We start from the raw sequence: 24772 nt of genomic DNA, 5'->3' as shown, positions 1-24772 counted from the left end.
GGTGGCAAATAAATTTAATAATAAATTAAATAAAATTTCAGACACAGGGAAATTTCTGTCTAGCTGGGCGAAATGAAAACAAAAAATTGAGCTTAATGTGCTTAGAAAACAGATGTTATTCATTTCAGTAACTGTAGATCATTCCAAATGCAGTTAGTTCAGATAAATGTTAAGTAATATGAGCACTGGATTGAATTGTGGGTGGAAAAAAACCTATCCCAAAATTAAGAAAAGTAAACCTTATCAGTTATAATGTCTTTTAGGGAATGTCCCTAAGACTTTTAGAGAACACCTCTAAAATTCTTTTAAAAATGAATAGAATTATATTTTCCCAATCTTTCTGCCAATATTGGTGATTATCTGCAGTGACCAAAAGATGTTTCTGCTACTAAACACTAAGCCTGAATTTCAAACTGAAAGCATGTGGAAGTTATTCAGATAGACATTCTTGAAACTTGTTGAATACACTTAGCTGCAGAATTATGGTTCTTTCCCTTATCTTTCTTCTTGCTCTCTTTTTTGCCCAAAGCACATTAGTTTCTCTTGTCTGGAAACCTGGAGGGGAAGATACCTAAAGTTCAAAGAAACTGCTATTTGTCTCCCACCAATTCTTGTGGTTGCAAATCTAAGTGGGAGAGCATATAAAACAACTGACAAGCACTGACCTTACATACGTTATTGTGCTAAAACACTTGAGGCACTCAATTCCTGACATTCTGGAGTGGATCTGGTTTTCATTCAAGTTTTTTATCTGATTCTGTTGCAAAAAATCACCATGGTTTCCTTGTAAGAAGACCATTGTTGGGTAAGAGAGAGAGAGCATGTGTGATCCACTTGCTTCATTGTATAATCTCAAGAGACTTTAAAACCATTGACTTTAGAGTCTGATTGATTGGGGGAACAGAGATTATACAGGTAATCCTTGCTTAACAACAACACGTGAAACCAGCAATTCCATTGTTAAGCGACACAGTCATAAAGCATGATGAGATGTGACCACATCAACTTACGACAGCAGTTTGAGACAGTTCCAGTTGCCTCTATTAAGGGAATCCCATGCAGCCATTAAACTGGGATGTTATGTGATCACCATTTAGTGTCTCCTGCAGACTTCCCCACTGACTTTGCTTTTTGGAAGCAAGCAGTGAAAGTTACAAATGGCAATCACATGACTGCAGGATGCCACAGTTCTAATTGTGAGCTAGTTGACAGCCCACATTGTAATCAAATGACGGCAGGAATGCTGTGATGGCCGCAATAAAATTGTTTCCTTGTTCAGTGCTTTCATAACTTAGAAAAGTCTCTTAACAAGTGGCCATCAAGTAAAGACTATCTGTATAGCATTGCAGTGACCCCACACTTCCCTGGTGACTATGATTAAAAGATGGTGCTGAAGCACTTGTCTCTCAGCTCTGTGATGCCCCATAGAATTCTGATTTGTTTGTCATGTAGATCACCATCTATGTGAAATAACAGAATAGATAATCCAGAGATGGGAAGATACATATTAGGTATGGGAACCAATCACTAATGATGGCAAGATAATCAATTGAAACTCAATTCATAAACAGCTTTAGTAGATGGTTTCTCCACCCAGACAAGTCGTGATCAGTAGCTTTTACACAATTGCATCATCATCACTCAGTTGTTCAGGCCTGTTACCAATCTACAGCATTCCTTGGATTAGATAACTAGTGTTTAGTGTATTATGTCAGTGGAGGCCTCTCAATGAGTCTTCCTTCAGTAAGAAGCTCAGGATGTAACTCTGCAAGAGAGTAATCGCAGATGAGGCCACCCAGTTGTGGAATGTTCTTTTTCCCCAAGAAGCTTGCTATGTTTTTTGCTACAGGTAAAGACATTTAAATTCTCCCAGGCTCTTATTATCTTAAATTATGTAATGTTTCAGTTCTGTCCACAGCAAGAATTAAATGTTCAAATGCCAATATTAATGTTTTAGGTGTTTGTGACTTTTGCTGATTCATTTTGTATGAGCTGATACACATTTCTGAATTGCATTCAATTTGCTTTATTACTATTTCTTCATTTTTGTTATAAATGCTGATATAGTATTTTAGATGATAAATAATTGGTGGGGAGTAAAACTTGGAAGATTTAACAAATTCCTAAATAACATTGCTAAATCAAAATAGTTATCTGCAATTGTATAGTTGTATAGTGCTTTTATGTTCCCTTTTGACTTTAAAACATTTTTAGCCCTAGTAGCCAACAAGAATCATGAATGTTTCATATTTGACAGAGTTCTTAATGGTTTCCAACCCTGGCAAAATAAGTAGCATAATGTAGCTCTGCCAGTTGCTTTTTGAACAGTTTTTTTTGGGGGGGCAGGAAAACATCTCAGGTGGAGCATCCAAAATTCCTTCTTTCTTATGGTTTGTCTTTCTAACTCCTTTAGACGAACAGGCAGCAACATCAGTGGCGCCAGCAGTGACATCAGTCTTGATGAGCAGGTAGTTTGATTTTTTTTTTATTTGAGAGGAGGGAAAGGGACATGGCTTTTTATTAGATTCTATTGGGTGATCAAAATTTAACTGTGGTTTAAGGTCTAGATCAGGGCTAAGGAACTTTAACAGCTTCCAAGTATTTTGACTGTCAAATCCCATAAATCTAAATTATGATTAGTGGCAAAATTTACAGGAATTATAATCCAAAGTATCTTGAGATATCATATTGCTTGTCTCTGATCTAGATTACTCATTCTAGTGTAAGTTTGAAAAAATTTAAGCCATAACTTGAGATACAGCTTATTGAAGACAAGGGGAAAAAAGTATAATCTTGACCACATCTTAACTCACCCCATATTTTTGCTATTTGGAATGCAGATTTTACTGCTTCAGAGGCAGCATTTTTGGGGATAGATGTCTTCATTTTGATATATTAGATGTGAGTATTTGACATCAGAGTAAGTGTACTTCTAAACTTTCAGCAAAGTGAAGTGGAAATTGTAGGAATTTGCTCAGGAATTGATATGCATGTTATCCATTCCCTATAAGACTATAACTACAATAGTCTTCTTTTTCTCCCAAAGTACAAACATCAGGGAGAAGATACTAAGAAGGAGAAGAGAACTCGGATTCCACACAAACCAAATTACAGCCTAAATTTATGGAGCATCATGAAGAATTGCATTGGCAAGGAACTCTCCAAGATCCCCATGCCGGTGAGTGGCTTTAATCTGGTTTTTGAGTAAAACCCCATGCTGTGTGGAAAAGGGTAGAAAGCCAAGTAATCCCAAGGAGGATAATTGTGCAAACTTCATTCTGCAACAGACAGTTTGATTTGGATTTTGGTACAAATTGGGGCATGGTAGATACAACTAGCTTTGAATCAGATACTTCATCCCTAAAAAGGATTTCCTGCTTAGCACCTATTTCTTCTGCTTCCAGGTTAATTTCAACGAGCCATTATCCATGCTGCAGCGTCTCACAGAAGACTTGGAATACCACGATTTGTTGGACCGGGCTGCCAAATGTGAGAACTCCTTGGAGCAGCTCTGCTACGTGGCAGCTTTTACTGTATCGTCCTACTCCACGACTGTCTTCCGCACTAGCAAGCCATTCAACCCTCTCTTAGGGGAAACGTTTGAGCTAGACCGATTAGAAGAAAATGGCTATCGTTCCATCTGCGAACAGGTAAAAAGCAAGAGCATGTTCCTTTTCTGTTCCTTGATCCCATGACAATTCTGGCACTTTCAGTGTTTATAGTATGGGGATGATAGGCCTTCTCAATGGTGGTTCCTACTCTTTGGTTGATCTTACCCAAGGCTATGAGGATGGCCTCCTCCCTCTTTGTATTTGGGAGGCAGGTTAAAGCCATGTTATTCCAGCAGACACATGGACTCTGTCTTAGTGCTTCTTATATAGTTTATTTTTATTTGGTTGGACTTTGTGTTAACTTAACTGTGTATTCCAGCTGTGTTATTCATTGCCCAGAATTATAGCTGATCGGAGTGACTTAATTAATATGGTAAATTCTGTCTGCCTGTCTGTCTATATCACCAGTGGAGTTTACTTTCATATGAAAATTCCTCGTAACTTAATAAAGCCATTGCTGGAATCTCTTTTCATCTCTTCTTCTGGTGCATATCCCTTAACCCTTCATTCTAGGATTGAATATGCCTTTTTTGTCTATTTGTCATATCTGCTAGGTGAGCCACCATCCTCCAGCTGCTGCTCATCATGCTGATTCCAGACATGGTTGGACCCTTCGGCAGGAGATTAAAATCACCAGCAAGTTCCGTGGCAAATACCTCTCAATCATGCCACTTGGTGAGTCCTGGTCACTTACCGTCCCTTTTGTGGCCTGCTATTTTAGGAAGGCATAGGCAATTAATATAACTATTAACACCTAATAATCATATTAGTACAAAGTCTGGTATTTCCAGCTTTTTCCTAACTAGACATAAACATGTGAGAAAGATGGAGCCTCTATACTGAATATTTGTCATTAAGTGTAGCATTCAGGGAGCATTAATCTGTGCTATGTATTTCTTGGAGATATTTAGAATATATGCAGACTTTAAGGGCCCATAAAATACATGCATGGAAAGAATAGCAAGTAGCAAGAAAGGATAAGAATTAAAGTCTTTCCTGTCCATACCCAATAGTTACCGTGTTTCCCCGAAATTACAACATGTCCTGATAATAAGGCCATGCCACATTTTTCTGGTGGGCAAAAATATAAGCCCTCCCCCTCAAATAAGCCCCCTAGACAACCCCCCACACCAACCTAGCGGTATCCCGAAGGTGCAAAGCTGCAGGAACCGGGGGGGGGGGGGGAAGAGGCAAAAGTGATCACATTGCTTAGTGCCTTCAGGATACCGCTAGGTTGGTGAGCAGCTGTGTGCCCAGCTGAAGAGGGTGGTTGCCGGGTGGTTGCTCTTTTGCGAGCAGGCTCCCAAAGAGCCGGGCCCAGCCTCATGGGCGAATGGCTATGTTGCGCTATCACAGCAGCGCAACACAGCAGCCATGAAGCGACCACACTCATGGGCAGCCACCCGACAAACCTTTCCAGCCAGGCACAGCGTCATTCACTGACCTAGGGGTATCGCCAAGCCGCTGAGCATCTGTTCGTTGCCGCCTGGCTCCTGTGGCTTGGTGCCTTCGAAATGGCAGTGAATGGCTTTTTCTGCGGCTTCCAAAGCGCGTCTTCTGGCAGTGGCCACTCTGGCCGTATGCTCTATGGTTGTACGCTCTGCCGGCACCTGGCCCACAACCATAGAGCGTACGGCCAGAGCAGCCACTGCCAGAAGACTTGGTTTGGAAGCCACAGAAAAAGCCATGTGGGGGCAGCGGTGGTCTCCTGGACCAGGGCATTGTGAGGCTGGGAGGCACGCGAGCGAGAGCGGAACAGCCACTCACTCACCCCCCCTTCTCCAGCCATGCAGAGCGCCATTCACTGCCATTTCGAAGGCACCAAGCCGCAGGAGCCAGGAGGTGGCGAACATGCGCTCATGTGGCTTGGCAATACCCCTAGGTCAGTGAATGGTGCTGTGCCCGGCTGGAAAGGGGGTTTGTCGGGTGGCTGCTCGTAAGCGTGGTCGCTTCATGGCTGCTGTGTTGCGCTGCTACAACAGCACAACACAGCCCTTTGGCCATGAGGCTGTGCCCGGCTCTTTGGGAGCCAGCTCGCAAGAGAGCAGCCGCTCGGGAACCCCAAAACAATAAACCTTCCCCTCATAATAAGGCCCAAGCCATGTTTTGTGTGTAAAAAGAAAACAAGACCCTGTCTTATTTTGGGGAAAACACGGTATGTACACGGAATATGACATATTTTCCATCAAACCTTAACAAGAAGTCTAAAACATGGTGGAACCATCTTAAGTGTATCATTTTCCTATCTCTAGGTACCATCCATTGTATCTTCCATGCAACCGGCAATCATTATACATGGAAAAAAGTCACCACCACAGTACACAACATCATTGTGGGCAAATTATGGATTGACCAGGTGAGTTACAGTAAGATAACGTTTCAGTGAGATGAAGTTGTTGCTGTCAAATGTATGGCTGGAGAATAATGGCTAGAAGCCAGCCTTGGAGACTGGTTCCTCCATCTTTTGAGGACCACTACAACAATTATGTAACTGTTTAAAAAACTTTCATAGGTAGTATGGAGCCTGCTTGAATGTACCTCTCTTTCTTTCTCTCTCTCTCTTTTGCTTTCCAGTCTGGTGAAATTGAGATTCTCAACCATAAAACGAATGAGAGATGTATTCTCAAATTTGTTCCTTATAGTTACTTCTCCAGAGATGTGGCGAGAAAGGTAAGAAATACCATGCTTTGTTTATTATCGTGGGGTGATAAGGATGAGCCTGTGTGATAGCAAGAGGGGCCTTATTCCAAAAGTAATGGGCTCCATGGAATGTGCTCCTTCTGCAGCAGGGCTAACACATCCTTCTTGTATGTACAAGCTGCTCAGTATTCTGGAGAACACTCGGATGAGTGTCTTTCAGCTTATGTGTGAGTCTGGAAAGCGTTCAAACACATTCTATCCTGTATGTAGATTTGTGTTTACCTTTATTGAAAAGGTAAGTAGCAAAAGTAGAACTCTGCCCAATGATTTTCCTGAACTCCTGATAACAGGTCACTGGAGAGGTATTGGATCCTTCAGGAAAAGTGCATTTTATGTTGTTGGGCACTTGGGATGAGAAGATTGACTGCTTCAAAGTGAATTCTAGCGTGGAGAATGGTGGTGATAGCCGTCTAAGAACACATGAAACAGAGGACAGCAGGGTGGTGTTATGGAAGAGGAATCCACTCCCGTAAGTAATGGATGGTACCTGCAGGGAGCTATGGAAGAAGCAAATACATTTCCTCTTATGACTAAAGAGGACGTTCTATGGACTCAATTGATTTTGGTTGAAGGGCGGGGGGGAGGGGGGAGAAGTAGACCGTGATAGCATTTAAATCACACCACAGTATAGTCAATGTAATGACTGTTTTCTATATTCAACAAATACATTCAAAAGAAACCATTAAAATAACTGATGTATTATGAAGTTTGTGGAGAGGGGTGTTTTCTAGCAGTGGTGTAAGTCAGAGAATGGAGAGCACTGAAAAATCTTCCCCACCCCTAGACTTTAAAGCTCATTCATCAACCTTTTAATTGAATGTACCATAACAGCTACTTTTATTTCAAATGGAAATAACATTTCAAGTGTCAGTTATGGGTAGGCATATTTATAGATCTTGACATCCAGGTGAAAATGGTCTGATTCATTAAGCATTAAGCAATTAAAAGACATCTGAGAGGCTTTTTTTAAAAAACTTTTCTCATTGCTCACTTGATGGGTGATCAACAGATCACTGTTTCCCTTCTGTTAGTAGCAACAGGCCACTGATGCATCTAATTTCCCAGGATCAACAGTTGTTACTTCTGACAATAAAACACAATAAAACAGCATTCATGTGAAAGACCAAAGGGTTGGAGAGAGAAAATGAATATGTGTCATTGCCTTACCCATGAGCTTTGCTGCCACTTCTATTATTTTTCTCCTTTTTTGATACAGGAAGAATGCAGAGAACATGTATTATTTCTCAGAGTTGGCTTTGACACTCAATGCCCCAGAAAGTGGTACCGCTCCCACTGACAGCAGACTTCGGCCTGACCAAAGACTCATGGAGAATGGGCGCTGGGATGAGGCCAATGCAGAGAAGCAGCGCTTAGAGGAGAAGCAACGCCTTTCCCGTAAAAAACGTGAAGCTGAAGCCATGAGGGCGACAGAGGATGGTAAGAAGTGTCCCATTGGCCTCTTCCACTTAGGGAGCGTTTAAGAATTTAAGAAGCTGCCTTATATTTTTACAGCTGGGCAATGGTTCGCCTGATCTGCTGTTCTGTGCTCCCCATTAGTAGTGCTTCCGCCACATATTGGGCCAAAGTCTTTTCTAGTCCTGCTAGCTAAGATGCTGTTTGTATGGAGGTATGATGATTACCTTTAAACAGTAGCCATTCCCTGAGAAGGAAGTTTTAGTGTTCCCAGGAGAAATAGCCTGTCTAACACCGTTTTTCATCAGTCTGAAAATTCTCACCCTTCTCATCTGCTGCCTCCCTTGCGCAGGAACCCCGTACGATCCCTACAAGGCATTGTGGTTTGAGCGGAAGAAGGATCCTGACACCAAGGAGGTGTCCCATGTGTACAGGGGAGGCTACTGGGAAAGCAAAGAGAAACAGGACTGGAACGTATGCCCTGATATCTTCTGAGCTGGAAGCAGCAGGTCTCTTCCCAGGAAGAGGTAGTGGACGAAGAGTGGAGGGAAGCAGCTGATCATGGGACTTCTTGGCTCGTGCTTTTCTCACTGACTTGTCTGTCTTAATCAATTGTTTTGACTCAATCACCCAAACCAGAATCCAGCAGTGGTGATTGGCTGGATTGCCTTAGCTGAACGAAGCTGAAGTTGGTGTGTGGATTCCTGGATGGTTAGGGAAAAATAGGCATAGAGGACTGCATCTTCCACTTCCCTGCTCACACCACTTACACAGGTAGTTTGGGGAGGAAGAAGAGAACGTCTGGATTGACACCTGCCCTCTTCTCCAGATTTCTGGTGCTGTATCAATTATACCCCTTTTCAACTTTCATAAGGCAAAGGCAAGCAGCAAGACCAAGACTCTTTGTTTGCCCAGAGGTGGTTGGAAAGGAACAGGAAGACCTATCATTTTGACCAGAGGGGTTTGCTTCTTGTTTTTTCTCCCCTAACCCTGTATAGCATCCTTAGGACAAGGAAGACTTCCTAACCATATTGAATAGAGGGAAAAGATGGAAACCAAAGCTGTTGTGTCTCTCAGTTCACATAGATAGGAAAGCGATTAGCTGTATCTTCAAAGAGTTCAACTTTCCTTTGAGGATCACTAGCTGATCACTTGGTGTTGCAAAATCAAAGATGCAGTTTTCCCTTTTCAGGTCTACTCTCCACACCAGGCCCAAGCACCTTCTCCCAAATTGTGCACTTGGATGGGCAATGATGCAAGATAGAAGCCTCCCTGTTCTAAAGCAACTTCTGGCTTAATGCACAACTGTTTATATGTATATTATATATATGTAGAGAGAGATCTAATTTTTGTTCTGATTTCTGTTCCTTTTATTCCTTAGGCCCCTATTTGGTAACACTAGCCTCTGCTGCTTTCTTCCACTGAGCCCCAGATCCATGAAAATGCCATACAGGAACCATTACCTAAGAACAGATTGTCTTGCCTTTAAAATAACGGATAATTCAACATAGGCAGAGTTGGAGCTTAGTGGCGTCACTCCTAAAGCTCCCGACTCTCTGTCAGTTCAAGCCAGGAATTCATTGATTCTTTTGTAAAATGAGGAGACTGGGAACAGCCCAAACTGGTCTGGGCCGTTTGGTCACAGCTGCCATAACCAGATCCTAAGAGTGAAAAGCTGTTGCCACTGAGCAGAAGTGGCAAAGCGTAAAGAGCCTACCCAGGTGAGGTGTACATGTGGGTGGGGATGGGGGCGGGGGCAAAGACAGCCCTGCCCTTGGCTAAAGATCACACTTTGAGGTGCCTTCCTTTTGTGTTTTCGCTCCTTGTTTTGTTTTGTTTTAAACAACCCCTCCCCTCCCTACTTTTCAACTTTAGCCCATAAGGAAGAAGAGGCAACAGTGGTGCTTGCTGGTTGGGAGAAATGAGGCAACCCAACAAGTATGCTGCTCAGCAGAAGTAAATTGGGTCTTGGATGCAGTGTGTACACTGTGGCTTGGTCCCTATTGGAAGCCTTTTTTTCTGCAGCAGGCGAAGGCCAGGGCCTCCCTTAGTGGGGTAATGGTGGGCTTTTTATTAAAAAAAAAAAGCAGGAGAGAGACTATCTTTGCAATTCTATTGTGGTTGGGTTTGTTTTTGAGGGGAGGGGGATTATTGTCTTTTTTTTTTTCCAAAAAAACCCCTAAATTAAATAATAAAACCTGAAATATCCACAAAGGTTCATTTGTGCCTTTCTGTAAAGTATCAACACTTGAGGTGGTTTGGTCTCACACCTAACCCTTTTAAATTTCGTCAGGTGAGTTCTGTGTTGAAAATAACATACATCATATCCTTTGCCTTTCCTTATTTTTCCAGTTTACATTAGTTCTTCAGACTGGGGGGGGGGGATGGGACTCGTTATAATTAGGGTTTCCTTTTGCATTCAGATTATGCATCTTGAAATGGCTGGCAAGGCCATTTTAGGGGGATCCTTTGAAATTTGGACAGTGAATACTTTCTCCTATTGACCGGGTCCAACCAATGAACAAGGGAAGGGAAAAACAGAAGAAAAGAAAGGTTAATGTTTTGCCAAAGCTATCAATTTAGCAATATAGTTTTTACCTATTTCAAGGTATAAATTCTTAATGAGAAATGACTGGCAGTATCATACAAATGTATTGACTCTTGCTCCTTTTCTGCCTGCCTCTAGGGGGAATATCTCACGTGTAAAAGATCTTTACTTATGGCAGATAAACAGACAGATTCTGTGAACTTTTATTTATCAACACCTGATGGGGGGAAACATTTGGAGGGACCTAAAAGAAGGAACCTAGTTTCTCTAACTTTCTCTAATGATACCTCTAGGTGTTGCTTTTCATCAAGAGTCAATGGAAGTAATTAGACAAATATATTACCCAAGATTAAGAAGAATTGGGAGTTTAACTACGTTTACCCTGAAAACAATTGGGTGATTAGGCCTGTTTAAAATCAGTTATATAGGCAGGTGGAATGGTTTCATTCACTTGTTTTGTCTGAGTAAGAAGAAATGTTACCTGCACATCCTCTTTGAGTTCTATGGTATTATATATCAGGACATAATAAAAATCATCAACTGGTCCTTAGCAGTTCTTAAAAGTATGTAACTACAACCTCAGATGAACAATAACACATGACATATAACACCATTGTCATCATTTATTTTACAAAAAGAAAGCCAAAATGAAGTCGTGTGGAAAAACTAAGTACATATTTACTGCTTCCATAGCCAAGTGCTGTTAATTAAGTGCCCTTAGATCAACTGATCACCAGCAAGTGTGATTATCTTTATAAAAGCTGAAGTTTTAGGAGTTTGCTGGTCTCCAGCGCTGAGGTGTGTGTTATCAGAATGCCAAAGAGAAAAGACGTCAGCAATGATCTTAAGAGAAAGAATTGTTGCTGTCATTGTTCTGGGAAGGGTTATAAGGCCATTCCCAAACAATTTAAAGCTCATCATTCTACAGGGAGGAAGATTATTCACAAGTGGAAAACATTCAAGATGGTTGCCAATCTTCCCAGGAGTGGATGTCCCAAGATATTCATCCCAAGCTCAGACAGTGCAATGCTCAGATAAATTGCAAAAAAATCCAAGAGCTACAGCTTGGACTCTACAGGCCTCAGCATGTTGAATGCAAACCCATGACAGTACAATTTAAAAAAGACTGAACAAGTATGGTTTCTTTGGAAGGGTTGCCAGGAGAAAGCCTCCTCTCTCTAAAAAGAGCATGGCAGCATGGCTTAGGTTTACCAAGTTGCATCTGAACAAATCACAAGGCTTCTGGAACACCGTCCTTTGGACAGATGAGAGCAAGGTATTTGGCCACAATGCACAGTGCCACATTTGGCAAAAAACAAACAGCATATTGGCACAAACATCTCATACCAACCATCAATCATGGCTGTGGAGGGGTGATGACTTCGGCTTGTTTTGCAACCACCTTACAATCATTGACTCAATCATGAATATTGTGTATACCAAAGTATTTTAGAGTCAAATGTGAGGCCATCTGTCTGACAGCTAAAGCTGGCCGATATTGCATCATGCAACAGGACAGTGATCCCAAGCACACCAGCAAATCTACAACAGAATGACTGGGAATAAAATTTAAGGTGTTGCAATGGCCTGAAGTCCAGACCTCAAACTCATTGAAATGCTCAAGAGAGCTATGTATAGAGAAATGAACTGAAGCAATGTTGTAACGAAGAGTGGATCAAATTTCCTGCACAATTATGTGAGACTGATAAAGACACAGAAAACAATCACTTTGTGTTATTGCTGCTAATGGTGGTTCTACAATCTATCGAATCATAAGGCGTACTTAGCTTTTCACACATGACTTCTCCATTTTGGCTTTCTTTTTGTAGAATAAATGATGTTATATGTCGTGTGTTCTTGTTCATCTGAGGTATTTTCTTAATTTCAGGAACTGCTAAGGACCAGATGATTTTTAAAAAATATTTTGATAATGTAAAACCCTAGAACTCAAAAAGGTCTGTTTTCTTTTCACATGATTTGTAGTTTCTCTCTCTTTAAAAAAACAAGTTAGAACTGGCGACTTTTCTGAGCTGAAATCCTGCCACTGTGACAGAAGCCTTTCTAAAACTCCTTGATTCCAATGTGTAACATGAAAGATGTTAAGTCTTCCCTGTTTCAAAAAAATAACTAGTACTTCAGGTGCCTTTCCTCACTGCTGCTGTATTTAATTCTAGGACACTTTAAATGGCATGGGTGTGGTTCAAGTATTGCCTGGTTGCTACATTTTTCTTCTTGCCTTCAAATAATATCTCACACCCATCCCTGAGTCTTCTGCAGTAACTTGATTCCTCTGAGTTTTGCCCTTAAGCAGCAAGTACTGGACACCATGTTCTTTGCTTCAGGTGATAAAACATCTTGAGTTGAACTTACTTCTAGGCCCTTCCTTGAGTAGTGCTGCCTATTTGTAGCACAGTAGCTGCCTATTTGTAGCACAGCCGGGAAACATTTTCCCAGAAAGATATGAAAGGTTCCATGTAAATGAACATTTGTTTTCAGAAAAAAAAACCTTTCAAGCCTCTGTAGCACATACTTCTCTAAATATACTTCATTATAATCTGGGAATGTATCCTGCTTTATCGGTGGAACTGGTAAGCACAAATTTAGATACAGAATTTGAAGGCATTTGTAGAATAGATTTTAAAAGAACAGCACAAATTTTACATACAAGAGCATTAGTCTGCATTTACAGTGCAAAAGAAAAATCACTTTCCTCACATTTTGGGAGAAATACAAGCAAGACCTAGTAGTAAAATCTCAGGATTCTGCAAAGGACTCCTTTGCACACAATTGTATTTATGAAGGTGGAAAATTTTGAAATACTCAATTCTACATACAGACTGGTCAAACTTGTAATGTTAAGCAATACTGTATTAGGAAATACTAAGTTTCTGCAACTTGGACATAACATTCTTCAATTCTGAACATAAAGCACATTTCTGACAATTTACATTGAACATTTAGTAAATGAACCCCAAGTCAACTGCTTCAGAGGCAATAATTACAATTTTTAATCTTTCTTTGAAAACACTTTTTAAAAGTTGGTAGGCAATCCCAAAATTGGTACAGGTTGGGAGGCTGCCTCATCCAGTTTCAAAAACCTTTCCAGCTCTGATACTTTTGTTAAGAGATTTGAGATTACTGAATTTGAATTGACAAGAGCTGGAAAATGCTAGCAATAGCACAGTGCCATTAGAATTGTACATATTCACAGGATGTGTAAGGAAATGCTAATATTAGAGCCAGAAAATGGACCTCCACCTATTTCATCAAGAAGGTGGAAAAGTGCAAAGATTCATCAAGAAAATTGTGATTTTAATAATGGAATTCCAAGAATAATTGCAAATTATATTCTGCTGAAGACTGAAACTATGCTAGACTTCATATATTACAATATTTTGCTTGTGATGACAATTCTGGAAAAGCCAAAACAGAATTTTTGTCTATTTTTAGACAAAATGTGTTGTACATTCTCTATGAATCTTTTGATGAAGGATAGCAAAACCAAGTCAGGAGCAAAATAGGGACCCTTCTGGAACTTATCTGTGGAACTTCATGCCAATCTCTAACCTTACTGGCACTAAAACACTTTTATACCAAAATGTTTTTAAAAATTGGAAAAATTACTTCCAAAGGAATCTGTGCTTAGTATTATTAATCATTAGATTATTATAACTGTAATTCATTCCATGCTTGTCATTCACAGGGGGCTGGGGGAAGCCTCTGGTGAAACTCAAATTTATTACTTGCAAATCTGAGGGTTTTTCAGAAGTCTCTGCCTCAAAGCCCTGAAAATTCTTTCTGTTCTTTGTCTCTTAAATGTGCAACTTCCTACGTCTTTCCTGGGATGTAAAAAGGAAACATATATCAAAGCAGTTACTTTGAGCTTAGAGCTGCAGTTACAGTACTGAAGCAGCTGTCAGCAAAGAAAAAAAAATCCCGAAATAATGTTAAATTGAAATACTTTTTTTAAAAACCCCAAATCAATGTTTAGCGTTTATCGGAAACCAAAATCATGCAACCAGAGCGGTAACTTTACATCTGAAGCCGGCGTTCCCTGCTGCCAAAGCTTTGGACGGGGCCGAGCACCGGTTGCGAGCAAGATGCCAACTTCTTCCTGCCAGAACTACCATCCGCAAGTTGGCTTGATCTCAACCGTCTCAAGATGCCTCTGGCAACTTTTCCTTAACCCACATGCAACACGCTCTGCTGTCAGAATGGGTACGAGGCAAGAAGGATCAGCTCTAGGGGTCCCAGAAGCTTATTGGTCGATGTGAAAGGACCGGAATGAAATGGTTTGTCTGTCTGTCTATCTATCATCTATTTGTCTGTCTGTCTGTCTGTCTTTCTATCTATCTATCTATCCATCGTCTATCATCTGTCTGCCCCCCCTCTCATCTATCTGTCCATCCATCCATCCATCCATCCATCCATCCATCCATCCATCCATCCATCTCTCATCTGTCTGCTTCTCTCTCTCTCTCTCTCTCTCTCTCTCTCTCTCTCTCTCTCTCTCTCTCTCTCTCTCTCTCTCTCTCCTCCCCCCCTCTCTCATCTATCTGTCTATCCATCCACCCATCATCTGTCTGCCTGCCTGTCCCCCTCTCTCATCTATCTGTCTGTCTGTCCATCCATCCATCCATCGTCTGTTCGTCCGTCCGTCCGTCCGTCCCCCTAGTCCGGGAGGGAAAAGGAGCTGGAGGGCCCCTTCGGGAGAGGAATCCCCACCGAGGCTCCCCACCCTCTAAAGTCGCTGCAACTAAGACTCTCCGCCCCGCTTATTGGTCCCCGAGAGGGTGTCTGCTTCGTTCCCGAGAAAGGGGAGACCCTCGGGAAGCGCAGAGCGTATTGGCTGATGCTTCCAGGTGCGACGGGATTGGCTCCTCATTTTAGGCGGGGCCAATTTGCCCGCAGGTGAAGTCTTCGCCTAAAGCAACATCGGAGCAGCGCAAGTCGCGCGCGTCAGAGGGGCTTAGGAAGCCGAGCTTTGGGCGGAGGGAGTTGCGGCTGCTGCTCGGTCGGCTCGGTGGGAATTGTCAGTTTGTTCCCAAGCCTTCCCAATTCTTTTTCGGAGTTACCAGAATGGCCGAGTGGTTAAGGCGTTGGACTTAAGTTCCAATAGACGTGAGTCTGCGTGGGTTCGAACCCCACTTCTGGTAGTGGTTTTTTTCCTCCTCCTTTTAATGCCGAATGTCTGCACGAAGGCTGTGAGGAGCCGCTGCTGCCAAGTGGGTGATTTGAAGACATTAGATATCTTCGAATCGATTTGATTAATGACGATACTTGGAGCAGTGTTTTAGGTTATCTGAGCAGCTTGATTTGTCACAATATCCAATTTCCGGCAATTTGGAATCTTCCTCCCTCACTGTCTCTCTCTCTCTCTCCTCCCTCCCTCTGTTCCTCTCCCCCTTTCCTTTCCTCTCTCTCTCTCTCCCTCCCTCTCTCTCTCTCCCTCCCTCCCTCTCACTCTCTTTCTCTCTCTGCTTTTGTGAAGAAAAGTATTGCCTTTTTCCAAATTCACAGGAAACAAAGAAACCAATTGCATTTTAAAGGTGAGCAAACAAAGGTACCACAAACTGCAGGAAGAAATTAGATTGGATTTCCTGAATCATCATGTGCGACAGATGAACAAATACCCTGAAATTGTGGGTTTCCTGCTTTGATATAAGTCACCCTTCACGGCTGATTCGGAGTCCTTGTCATTTGTGCAAGTGGCATCTCTTTGCATGAGGAATTCCAGGTCTGGCAGTTCGCGGAGATCTCGGGCAACTCCCCGAAGGGCTTATTTCTAAGCAAAGGCTTTGGTAGAGATGTTGCTTGCCTTCTTACTCATGTCCCATAGTCCAGCCTTCCCCAACACAGGGCCCTCCACTATGCCTGAGGACTATGGGAGCTGTAATCCAACCCAATGGAAAATAGGTAGCTTATCCATGGTCTTGAATAAACAGCTGGAATTCTTATAGAATGTTAAATTCAACTATAGTTTACCTATCACCATCTAATGGATACTTTTAAGACAGCAGATCTATTCTGTGCATCTTTTTTCAGAAAAATATTACAGTTCACCAGGCCTTAATGGTACTCAAGTGAGCATGTAGATGCTTAGATTTTTTTAAAAACATCTTCCTATCTTACTTCACATACCACCATATCTGCCAATTTCCTATGGCTTGGCTTAGCAAAGAAGTAGCTATTCAGAGGACTTAAATGGGATTTTATGGGTGGTATATCAGGTTGTCATCCCTGTGAATGGCATCTTATCAGAAACAGAATAACACAAAAATTCTCAAAAGTAATGCTGAGTCCTGGGTACAAGTGGATGGAGTGCTCTGAGTCAAGCTTCATCTGAAAGGTGTTAATCCTCTTGGCAATGTAATAGTGTACTAATCATTTTTTTCAGAATTTCTTGATTCCACTGTTGTCTTCACACACAAAAAGCTACCTGAATTTTTTGCACATGAAAGAAAGGTATTTGTCATCCATCAAGGATTTCAGTAATAATGGAATGGATTATGGAATAAACAGTTGTTAATTTGCTCATTTAGATACTTAATTATTAGTTTATATAAATGCTGTAGAAGTACTTTCAATGAGTTCACTGGAATCCAAGTAGTCATGTACTTGATACTACTTATTTATTAAAAAGGATGAAATTAATATGCACGGCTGTTATTTCAGATGGTATTAAATCCTGGGATAATTTTACACTTTAATCTTCAAACAGATTATCAATAGTCCACCGTATAAAGTTGTTGTAATTTCCTGAATCAAATAATAACATGAGCAGCCATAAAACCAGCAAGAAACAATTTTTATTTGCATCTCAATAAAAATGATTTTAAAAAGACTCTATAGTGGTAAAATCCAGTTGCTCCTACAGAATAGGACAAATAGTTTGATCTGCACTAAAACAGGTTTCTCTAGAAAGTTGCTATAGAAAAGCAAAGCTTCACACAATAATCCTCCAGCGTAGAAATAAGCTTTTTTCACCTTGTGAATGTGTGTCTCTCATATCTCCTAACAAGGAGAGCATCCTCTGTTTAGGAAAGAAAGAAACTGACAGTCAAACCACAAACACATATGTTACACCAGCTTTGTGCAATATGCAAATTGTATCCTTAGAAATAATCATCCCTATATTTGAGCAAATGACTCCTAGATTAATATCCCCCAGTGTGCAGAATGAATAATCTGATTCTCAAGTGCAAAATTTAAAGCATTTCACACAAACGGATGTTAATGTGGTGATATTGCTGGCTAGTATTGCAGCAGAAAAAAAGAGATGGAATTTATGCTAAGTTATGGAGACAGGCTGCTTTGAGAACGAATATGGATCTGGCTTATCATATGACTCTAAGTTAAACCTCAATGAGAATAACTGGCTGGCTTAAGAGAAGGGTAGGAAAAGAAGGGAAGTGGCCATAATGTGTGATCATAAAATAACCTGTCTGGTCTAGTAGTGAAGGCTTCAAGTTATAAACCAGGAGACTGTGAGTTCTAGTCCCACCTTAGGCATGAAAGCCAGCTAGGTGGCTTCTGGCAAGTCACTCTCAGCCTAACCCACCTCTTGTTGTGGAGAAGATAGGAAGGGAAAGTTGTGCTGTGTTATTGTGCCACCTTGAGTTACCTATGAAGTAATAAAGGCTGGATTTTAAAACTCTTTTAACATGTATCTTGCAAGGCAGCCAATTCCTGCATGGTTGAATCATAATGTTGGTCTAGCATGCTGTGTGAACACAGGCACTGTGTTTCTAAACTGTGGCTAAGGGCAATGTATTAAACCCAGTCTTAAGAATTTGAGAAACTATCTGCATCCCATTAGCACACCTGATTTTCTTTCCATGCAAACAGTTGCCTGCATATATTTGATTCCACTGAGAGTGTATCTCGTGGGAAAATGAGGCTCTGCCACTGAAAGGAAAGGCTTTTGCCAAATTTAACCCAATGCATTTAGGAATGGGAATCTGAGGATGTGAAATGGGTGTAAAGCTTTGGGATGGAACTTTTCATGGTGTGAAATTTTGTATCATATTTAAAACAATTGAAGCAACATCGAAAAATAAAATAAACATATCACCATCCATTTTTTACTGTCATAATGATTTCTGGAAATTAAGTGAGAGGGGAATACCCAAAATATATTGCAAGAGGTAAAAGTTACTTTTTAAACAAATAAATGCTGTATGGCAATTGCATCTGGAAGCTGTCAGCTCCTGTTAATGTGTTGCACTTAACACAATGGAAAAGTTAGATACAGCTTTTAGAAAAATAATTTTCTTACCTATTTGCTAGATTATATTTACAAACAGATAAGAGTTTCCATGAATTGGAGTAATCATTCCACGAAATCTTTTCTAAAGGAGAACAAATGAAATCATGGGTTTAGACTGGTTAAACTACACAGGAATTGCTTTCTAATGTTCAGTGAATAGCCTTACAATTTCTGTCTTTGAGATTGTGGTACAACATAACTATGGGAGTAGTAATATGGGCATAATTTAAACCAGAGGTAGGCACCTTTGAAATTTTGAGAGCATATGAGGAACACAACACACAAAAAGGCTATTGTTGAGATCTGCCTATTCACAAAAGGGGTGCCATAATCAGTAAGGCCACTCACTAATGTTTCCCCTAAAATAAGCCTTACCCAAAAAATAAGCCCTAGACTGATTTTGCATGTACTCCTAAAATAAGTCCTATCCAAAAAATAAGCCCTGATTAAGGTTATCATCAGTGAAGGGGCCTGGTCACCGAAGGAAGCAAGGGGGCAGGGACCAACAGTGTCTGGAGCAGCCGGAGCCTGCACAGCACATGTGAGTTGATTCCCTGTCCAAGCAGCAGGCAGAGGCAGGGGCAATCCAGACACCCCACGCAGGATGCAGGAAAGCTGAGAATTGTGGGCTGGAGCAGGTAACCAACTGCAGGAGGATAGTCTTCGCATGGCGGCACTGGCAGCAGTTGAAGGCAGAGGTGGGGGAAAGGCAGATATGCCGCATGGCTCATGGGAAAACCAAGAGACGTGAAGACGAGCCTCCTGCACCTGCCCGCTCACTCTGTCCCACTGTTTCTCAGCTTGCCTGCTCCATCGCAGCCACAAGCAAGCAGAAGTGGGCTAACAGCCATGAGGGTCCTACTGGACAAGTCTGCTGGAGCCACCACCTTAAGGCAAGACAGGTGCCGGAATGTGGATGGCTTGGCTGCAGGGCCCTGAGGTAACTCAGTGTGGGGTGCATGGGGCAGCCCCTTGCCTCACAGTGATGACACTGGTGCACCACACAGCCTCCTGCCCCCTTGTGACCGTAAACAAGCTGAAGAAATGGGCCTCCCATACATGGAAAAAAAATAAGACAGCCCCAAAATAAGCCCTATTGCTTATTTTGGAGCCCTCAAAAATATAAGACTGGATCTTATTTTCAGGGAAACACAGGAACATAGAATAAAAGCTAGCCCACACAAGGCACTTTATATTCCAAGTGCAATTTTAGTAAGGCCTAAAGACATTCCTGCTGAAGACTTTGCTCTGTATTAGTCAACCTGTTAATTTTCTACTTCAACAAGTTTTTTTAAAATGTAATTGTAGCAAGGTGCCTGGTGAGACACCATGTAGTAAATATGTAAAAGTTACCATTGCGTATAAACCAGGAGCCAAGATAGTGTTCTCCTGCCAATCCATCAGGTTGTTCAGAAGGAAATGAGTTGAAATCAAATCTTGAACCATCTGTCCACACAAAGGTTCCCTCCTGAGGAATTTTCACACAGAATTTGTTAAAATAAGTGTTTTATGTTTTGTGCAGAGCCAACTTTCTTTAATCTGGTACCCTCCAAATGTGCTGGACATCAGTTCCCATAATCAGAGGGGCCATTGGTTAAAGAGAGGACAATACATGGGAAAAATAAGTTGGGAGAAGGATGTGCAAAGCATAATCAGCCACCCTTTGCCATGTTAAGAGTTGTCTATCCTGAGCAGTGGTGGGATTCAAATAATTTAACAACCTGTTCTCTCTTCTAATGACCAGGTGGGTAGGTGAGACTTAGTGGTCATGTGACCGTGTGGGCGTGGCCAACTCAACATTACTCAGGTCGATGGGCACTTTGGCTTAGCTGTTACAATGTAGTAAGGGTTAATCGGAGAGGCAGTTTCTGTAAGCAGGGCAATAAAGATTAAGCTAGAAAAAACACCAGAATGTTTCCTTCCTGCAGGATTAGCCCTGTAAAGCAGAAAAAAACCAAAAGAAGATTTCTTCCAACAACCGGTTCTCTGAACCTCTTAGAAAGTTAAGAACTCGTTCTCCCAGAGAGTGGGGGGCGGGGAAAGTAAAACTTGATGCCTTTCCAGATAAGTGATTAATCATTGGTGTTACCTTTTTTAAGATATTAAAATATTACCCTGAAGGTGTCATGTGCACCAATCCAGTAGGCCTCTCCTCGGTTGTAGTCCACTGGTTTGCCCATCATATGAAAAATGAAATCATTTTCTTCTGTGCTATGGATGGAGGCCAAGTGGGAGGTCGGAGTGAAACGCTGACAAGATATCTAAGAAGAATTCACAGTGAAGCACATCTACTTTTTAACTATCCCAGAATATCAGTTTCACAAGAACCTTATGCAAACGTCCTCATCAAATACTTCACTCGAGCTTTTCCAATCAATGTAATTATATGTTTTTGAAGTATTTGAACTGAGCTTTTCATAAGTTTGTGTGCCACTAGAAAACTCAAAAACTGTGTTACAAGGTCAAGATAACTGCTTGAAACCAGATGCAGCGATTCAATCAAACATTTGAAGATATCAGAACAGCCTGTATGTTGTTGCTTTAGTGAAAACCTATTCTGCATTCATAAAGTGGGGCAGGTTTAAAAATCATCTTTCAGTAAAGCTACCATATCCAGACTGCAAAATGTGAAGGACAGCAAAGAGCTACAAAAAATGTTAACCCTTTGCTCAGAATTCTGCAGATAGATCTAATTTTAATCATTATTTTTGATTCAAAAGCAAATTATTCAGTAGATCCATTTAGCGGATTATTTAGAATCCTAAGTGGCAGTGCCATGCTTTCAGGAGAAGGTCCATTGATTAGAACAAGCAGGAGGTGCCACCAAATGCAATAGGCAGACTGGTTGGCTTGTTATATCTTGAAGCAAATATCATCTGCTATCATGTCGAGGAGAAAAGAGGAGGTTGCTATAAGCTCACTAAATCTAAAGTGTTCTATAAAGGTAAAGGTAAAGGTGCCCCTCGCACATATGTGCTAGTCATTCCCAACTCTAGGGGGCAGTACTCATGTTTATTTCCAAGCTGAAGAGCCCGCGTTGTCCAAAGACGTCTCTGTGGTCATGAGGCCAGCATGACTAAATGCTGAAGGCATTGTTACCTTCCCACCAAAGGTGGTTCCTATTTTTCTACTTGCATTTTTACATGCTTTCGAACTGATAGGTTGGCAGAAGCTGGGACAAGTGACAGGAGCTCACTCCATTATGCAGCTCTAGGGATTTGAACCACCGAACTGCTGACCTTTTTGATTGACAAGCTCAGCATCTTAACCACTGAGCTACTGCATCCTTTAAAGTGTTCTATAGAGTGCTGCTATTTATTCCCAGAAGCAATATAGCTAGCATAAGACTAGAAACTAGGAAAAGGACAATGATCCCAAACAAAATGTGACATGCAAATATATTGGCTTGTGCGTATCTAGATAAAACTAACTAAACCATGGCATTATGGCACTTTGCATCTTTGAGAAGATGGGGACATAAATGGTAGATTACCTAAATTGCATTACTGTAGGAAAAGCACTAAACTATTCTTGGCAAGATATGGGAAGAGAGTTAGATGCATGTCTGTGGTTCTTGGTCATGGTCAAAATCTTGCTCACTTAAAGCAACTAAATCACTTTGAGGACACAAAACAATTTTATTAACATGCCAAAAATAATATACCATAGTATATACTGGAGCCGCAGCAAAGCTTTGATTCTTGGCTAAGCAGCTGGGAGCAAAGGCAGAATCAAAGCTTATAGACTTTTGGCCCACTATAGTGCAAGGCATGTTGGGCTCCAAATGGCAATGTTGTTGTTGAACGTACCCAGAATTGCTTAAAAAGGGAAGCCAGATAATTAAAAAAAAAATCAATAAATCAAAGGCAAGACAAGGGAAAAGGCAAGTACAGTGGAAATTCTTATGTAACATTGGATTTTTTTTAAAAAAACATCTGGGTGACTTTATTATTAATGTATTTACCCCTAACTATTCCGTCAGCATACTAGCTCTGAGACAAGGTAAATAATTAGAAACTATTCTTTCCTTCCTTCCTTCATTGAAAATGTTTATGTAGCCACTTATCTTCTAACCAACACTGGGTAGCTCCCAATCAAAAGTTAAAACAGCACATAAAATCCTATTAAAACTATAAAACTAAACACGCTAAAACATTAAAAAAATTTCCTGGGCCACAAGAGAAATTCCTGACTGAGTCTTCTCCCTCTTGTCATTCAGGTTGACTTCAACTGGCTGTAAATTTTCTCTTACAATTAATTATAATAAGCCATTCAAACGTAGGAGTCGGGGGTGGGGGGAACCTCCCATAGGTTTGGTCACAAATGTTCTTGCTCCCAGGGTCTGCTCTGCTCCCCCCCTCCCCGTGCATCCCCATCACTTGCCTCAGCCTCAGTCCAGCTGTATCGCTGCTTCACAGCCTTGTAGCAGGCAGACTTATATTGGACCCAGCCACTGGCACACAAACCCTGGGCACAAAGGCAGTTCTGGGCAGAGACATCTGATCCAAAGAGAAGTAAAAACAAGGTTTTGGTCACTACATATTTCAGCTCATTTTATTCATCCCCACTTATACAATCCAAGTGGAACCTTATATAATCCCCATTTATATGATCCAAGTGGAATCGATCTACCAGTAGTATGGGGAAGAGAAGATATGTGAAGGGGCCGTTACAGAAATTGTGTATTTCTATGCCCTTTTACTCTGTTATCTCCTACTCGGAGTTAGTCCTGGAGCCTTAAGATATAATTAAAACAATCAGGTTTATTCTTTCTTAGAAATCCTCCATGGAATAAATTATATCCACCCAATCAAGAATTGCTATTTAATCCTGCAGCCTTTATCTACAGAGGAGTCAGAGCAATCCAATCCAGGTAGCCCTCGACTTACAACAGTTCATTTAGTGGCTGTTCAAAGTTACAACAGCACATGAAAAAAGTGACTTAAGACCATTTTTCACACGACCTTTGTAGCATTCCCATGGTCATGTGATCAAAATTCAAATGCTGGGCAACTGGTTCACACTTATGGCCATTGCTGTATCCCAAGGTCATGCCATCCCTTTCTGGACACATTTACACATTATGGACTTTGGGGTTTTGTTATAATTAAAAGGAGGCATTGATATGGTCCAGGAGATACCAAACTCTTAAAGACTGCAATCCCAGGCATTCTTCCACCCAAAGTCAGACCAGTGCCTGAATCTTGTGGCCCATACCTCTGGATAGGAATGCATAAAAATAAACTGCAGCATAGATATTGGCTCCCTTTCTTCTTCCTGTTTTTATCCTGCTTCTATTTTTCCCTTGCAGTCTGACGAATGCTACTACTGCTCCTATCACTACTACTACTACTACTACTACTACTACTACTACTAATAATAATAATAATAATAATAATAATAATAATAATAATATGGATACCTGTCAGTTAATTTAGTTCTCAGATTCTTACTTTCCTCTTTTCTCCTTTCAACTAGTGTAAACTCACCATGCATAGAAGTGATGCCCAGGACGGTGCAGATAAATAGCCAGGACCACATTCTCATTGAGCAGAAGCAGCCCAAGCTGTCAGTCAGCAGATGAACAGGAGAACGGCTGAAGAGCTGAAGTTTCCCCTTGTATTTATGGGAGAAGAACAGTATGTAAAGAATATTATTGCGTAACTAATTTGCCGAAATTGCATAAGTTGGGCAAGTGTACACAATATCTTGGTTGAAGATCTTCTTCCTTGTTTGAAAAAGAAAGCTGAACCCACAATACTGACCAGAAAAATCAAAGTTCAAAACACTCCTCTCTAAAGTTGAAAACAAATAGAAAAAAAGAAAAAAATATTAAAAATTAACTTCTGATATTCTTCACAGCTGTTATAAGAATTATAATTTAGTTTCTCTCTCTAAAGTTACATCATAATGCTCTTTTTCTATAAGCCATCCTATCCAATCATCAAAGCCATACACCAGAAGTTCCTTTCTTTATTTTTAGCCAAAAAATCCATAAGAGGTTTCCATTCACCAATAAAGATAGATGGTGTCTTCTCTTAATCAAAGAAATTAATCTATGCATCTCAGCAAGATCTGTCATTTCACTATTTCTCTATAGTGGATTGTGTTGAATTTTTTCACATCTGTGCATATAATGCTGTAATAATCATATCCTGAAATAATCTTCCATGGCTTTTTTTTCTGTTTATTGATTAGTCCTAAAAGGAAAGGTTTTGGCTTCAATTAAAT

At 40.9% G+C, this 24772-nt stretch overlaps 2 protein-coding genes and 1 non-coding gene across 4 annotated transcripts in view; 2 read left to right on the top strand and 1 right to left on the bottom strand.

Annotated features, from left to right (window-relative positions):
- Window positions 1–9939, top strand: part of OSBP (oxysterol binding protein) — a 30711-nt gene extending 20772 nt beyond the window's left edge. The window contains exons 6-15 of one of the 2 annotated variants that reach the window (XM_087714480.1): window positions 2414–2468; window positions 3047–3178; window positions 3405–3650; window positions 4166–4286; window positions 5864–5967; window positions 6186–6281; window positions 6602–6780; window positions 7528–7748; window positions 8077–8251; window positions 8917–9939. In XM_087714480.1, coding sequence (XP_087570606.1) covers window positions 2414–2468; window positions 3047–3178; window positions 3405–3650; window positions 4166–4286; window positions 5864–5967; window positions 6186–6281; window positions 6602–6780; window positions 7528–7748; window positions 8077–8219 — 1297 coding nt within the window. In that variant the 3' untranslated portion in view covers window positions 8220–8251; window positions 8917–9939. Of the gene's footprint in view, window positions 1–2413; window positions 2469–3046; window positions 3179–3404; window positions 3651–4165; window positions 4287–5863; window positions 5968–6185; window positions 6282–6601; window positions 6781–7527; window positions 7749–8076; window positions 8252–8916 lie in introns of those variants that run through there. The other variant, XM_087714487.1, reaches the window with a different exon arrangement.
- Window positions 9940–15345: 5406 nt separating this feature from the next.
- TRNAL-UAA (transfer RNA leucine (anticodon UAA)) lies at window positions 15346–15428 on the top strand. The gene has a single exon. It is a non-coding gene; the product is annotated as a tRNA-Leu (tRNA).
- A 1633-nt stretch (window positions 15429–17061) lies between these two features.
- Window positions 17062–24193, bottom strand: LOC106542661 (struthiocalcin-2). Its single transcript, XM_014058461.2, has 6 exons — window positions 24031–24193; window positions 22925–23040; window positions 20656–20802; window positions 19895–20009; window positions 18551–18623; window positions 17062–17305 (listed from the first exon to the last, which is right to left on the bottom strand). The coding sequence occupies exons 1-6, from the start codon at window positions 24086–24088 to the stop codon at window positions 17287–17289; spliced, it is 528 nt and encodes a 175-aa protein (XP_013913936.2). The 5' UTR covers window positions 24089–24193; the 3' UTR covers window positions 17062–17286.
- Window positions 24194–24772: the final 579 nt, after the last annotated feature.

The sequence above is a fragment of the Thamnophis sirtalis genome, unplaced genomic scaffold (assembly GCF_051295495.1).
Source record: "Thamnophis sirtalis isolate CommonGarterSnake01/CBP01778 unplaced genomic scaffold, rThaSir2_p1.2 scaffold_1, whole genome shotgun sequence".
In the NCBI taxonomy this organism is placed as follows: Eukaryota; Metazoa; Chordata; class Lepidosauria; order Squamata; family Natricidae; genus Thamnophis; species Thamnophis sirtalis.
This window is presented reverse-complemented; position numbering and strand designations above follow the sequence as displayed.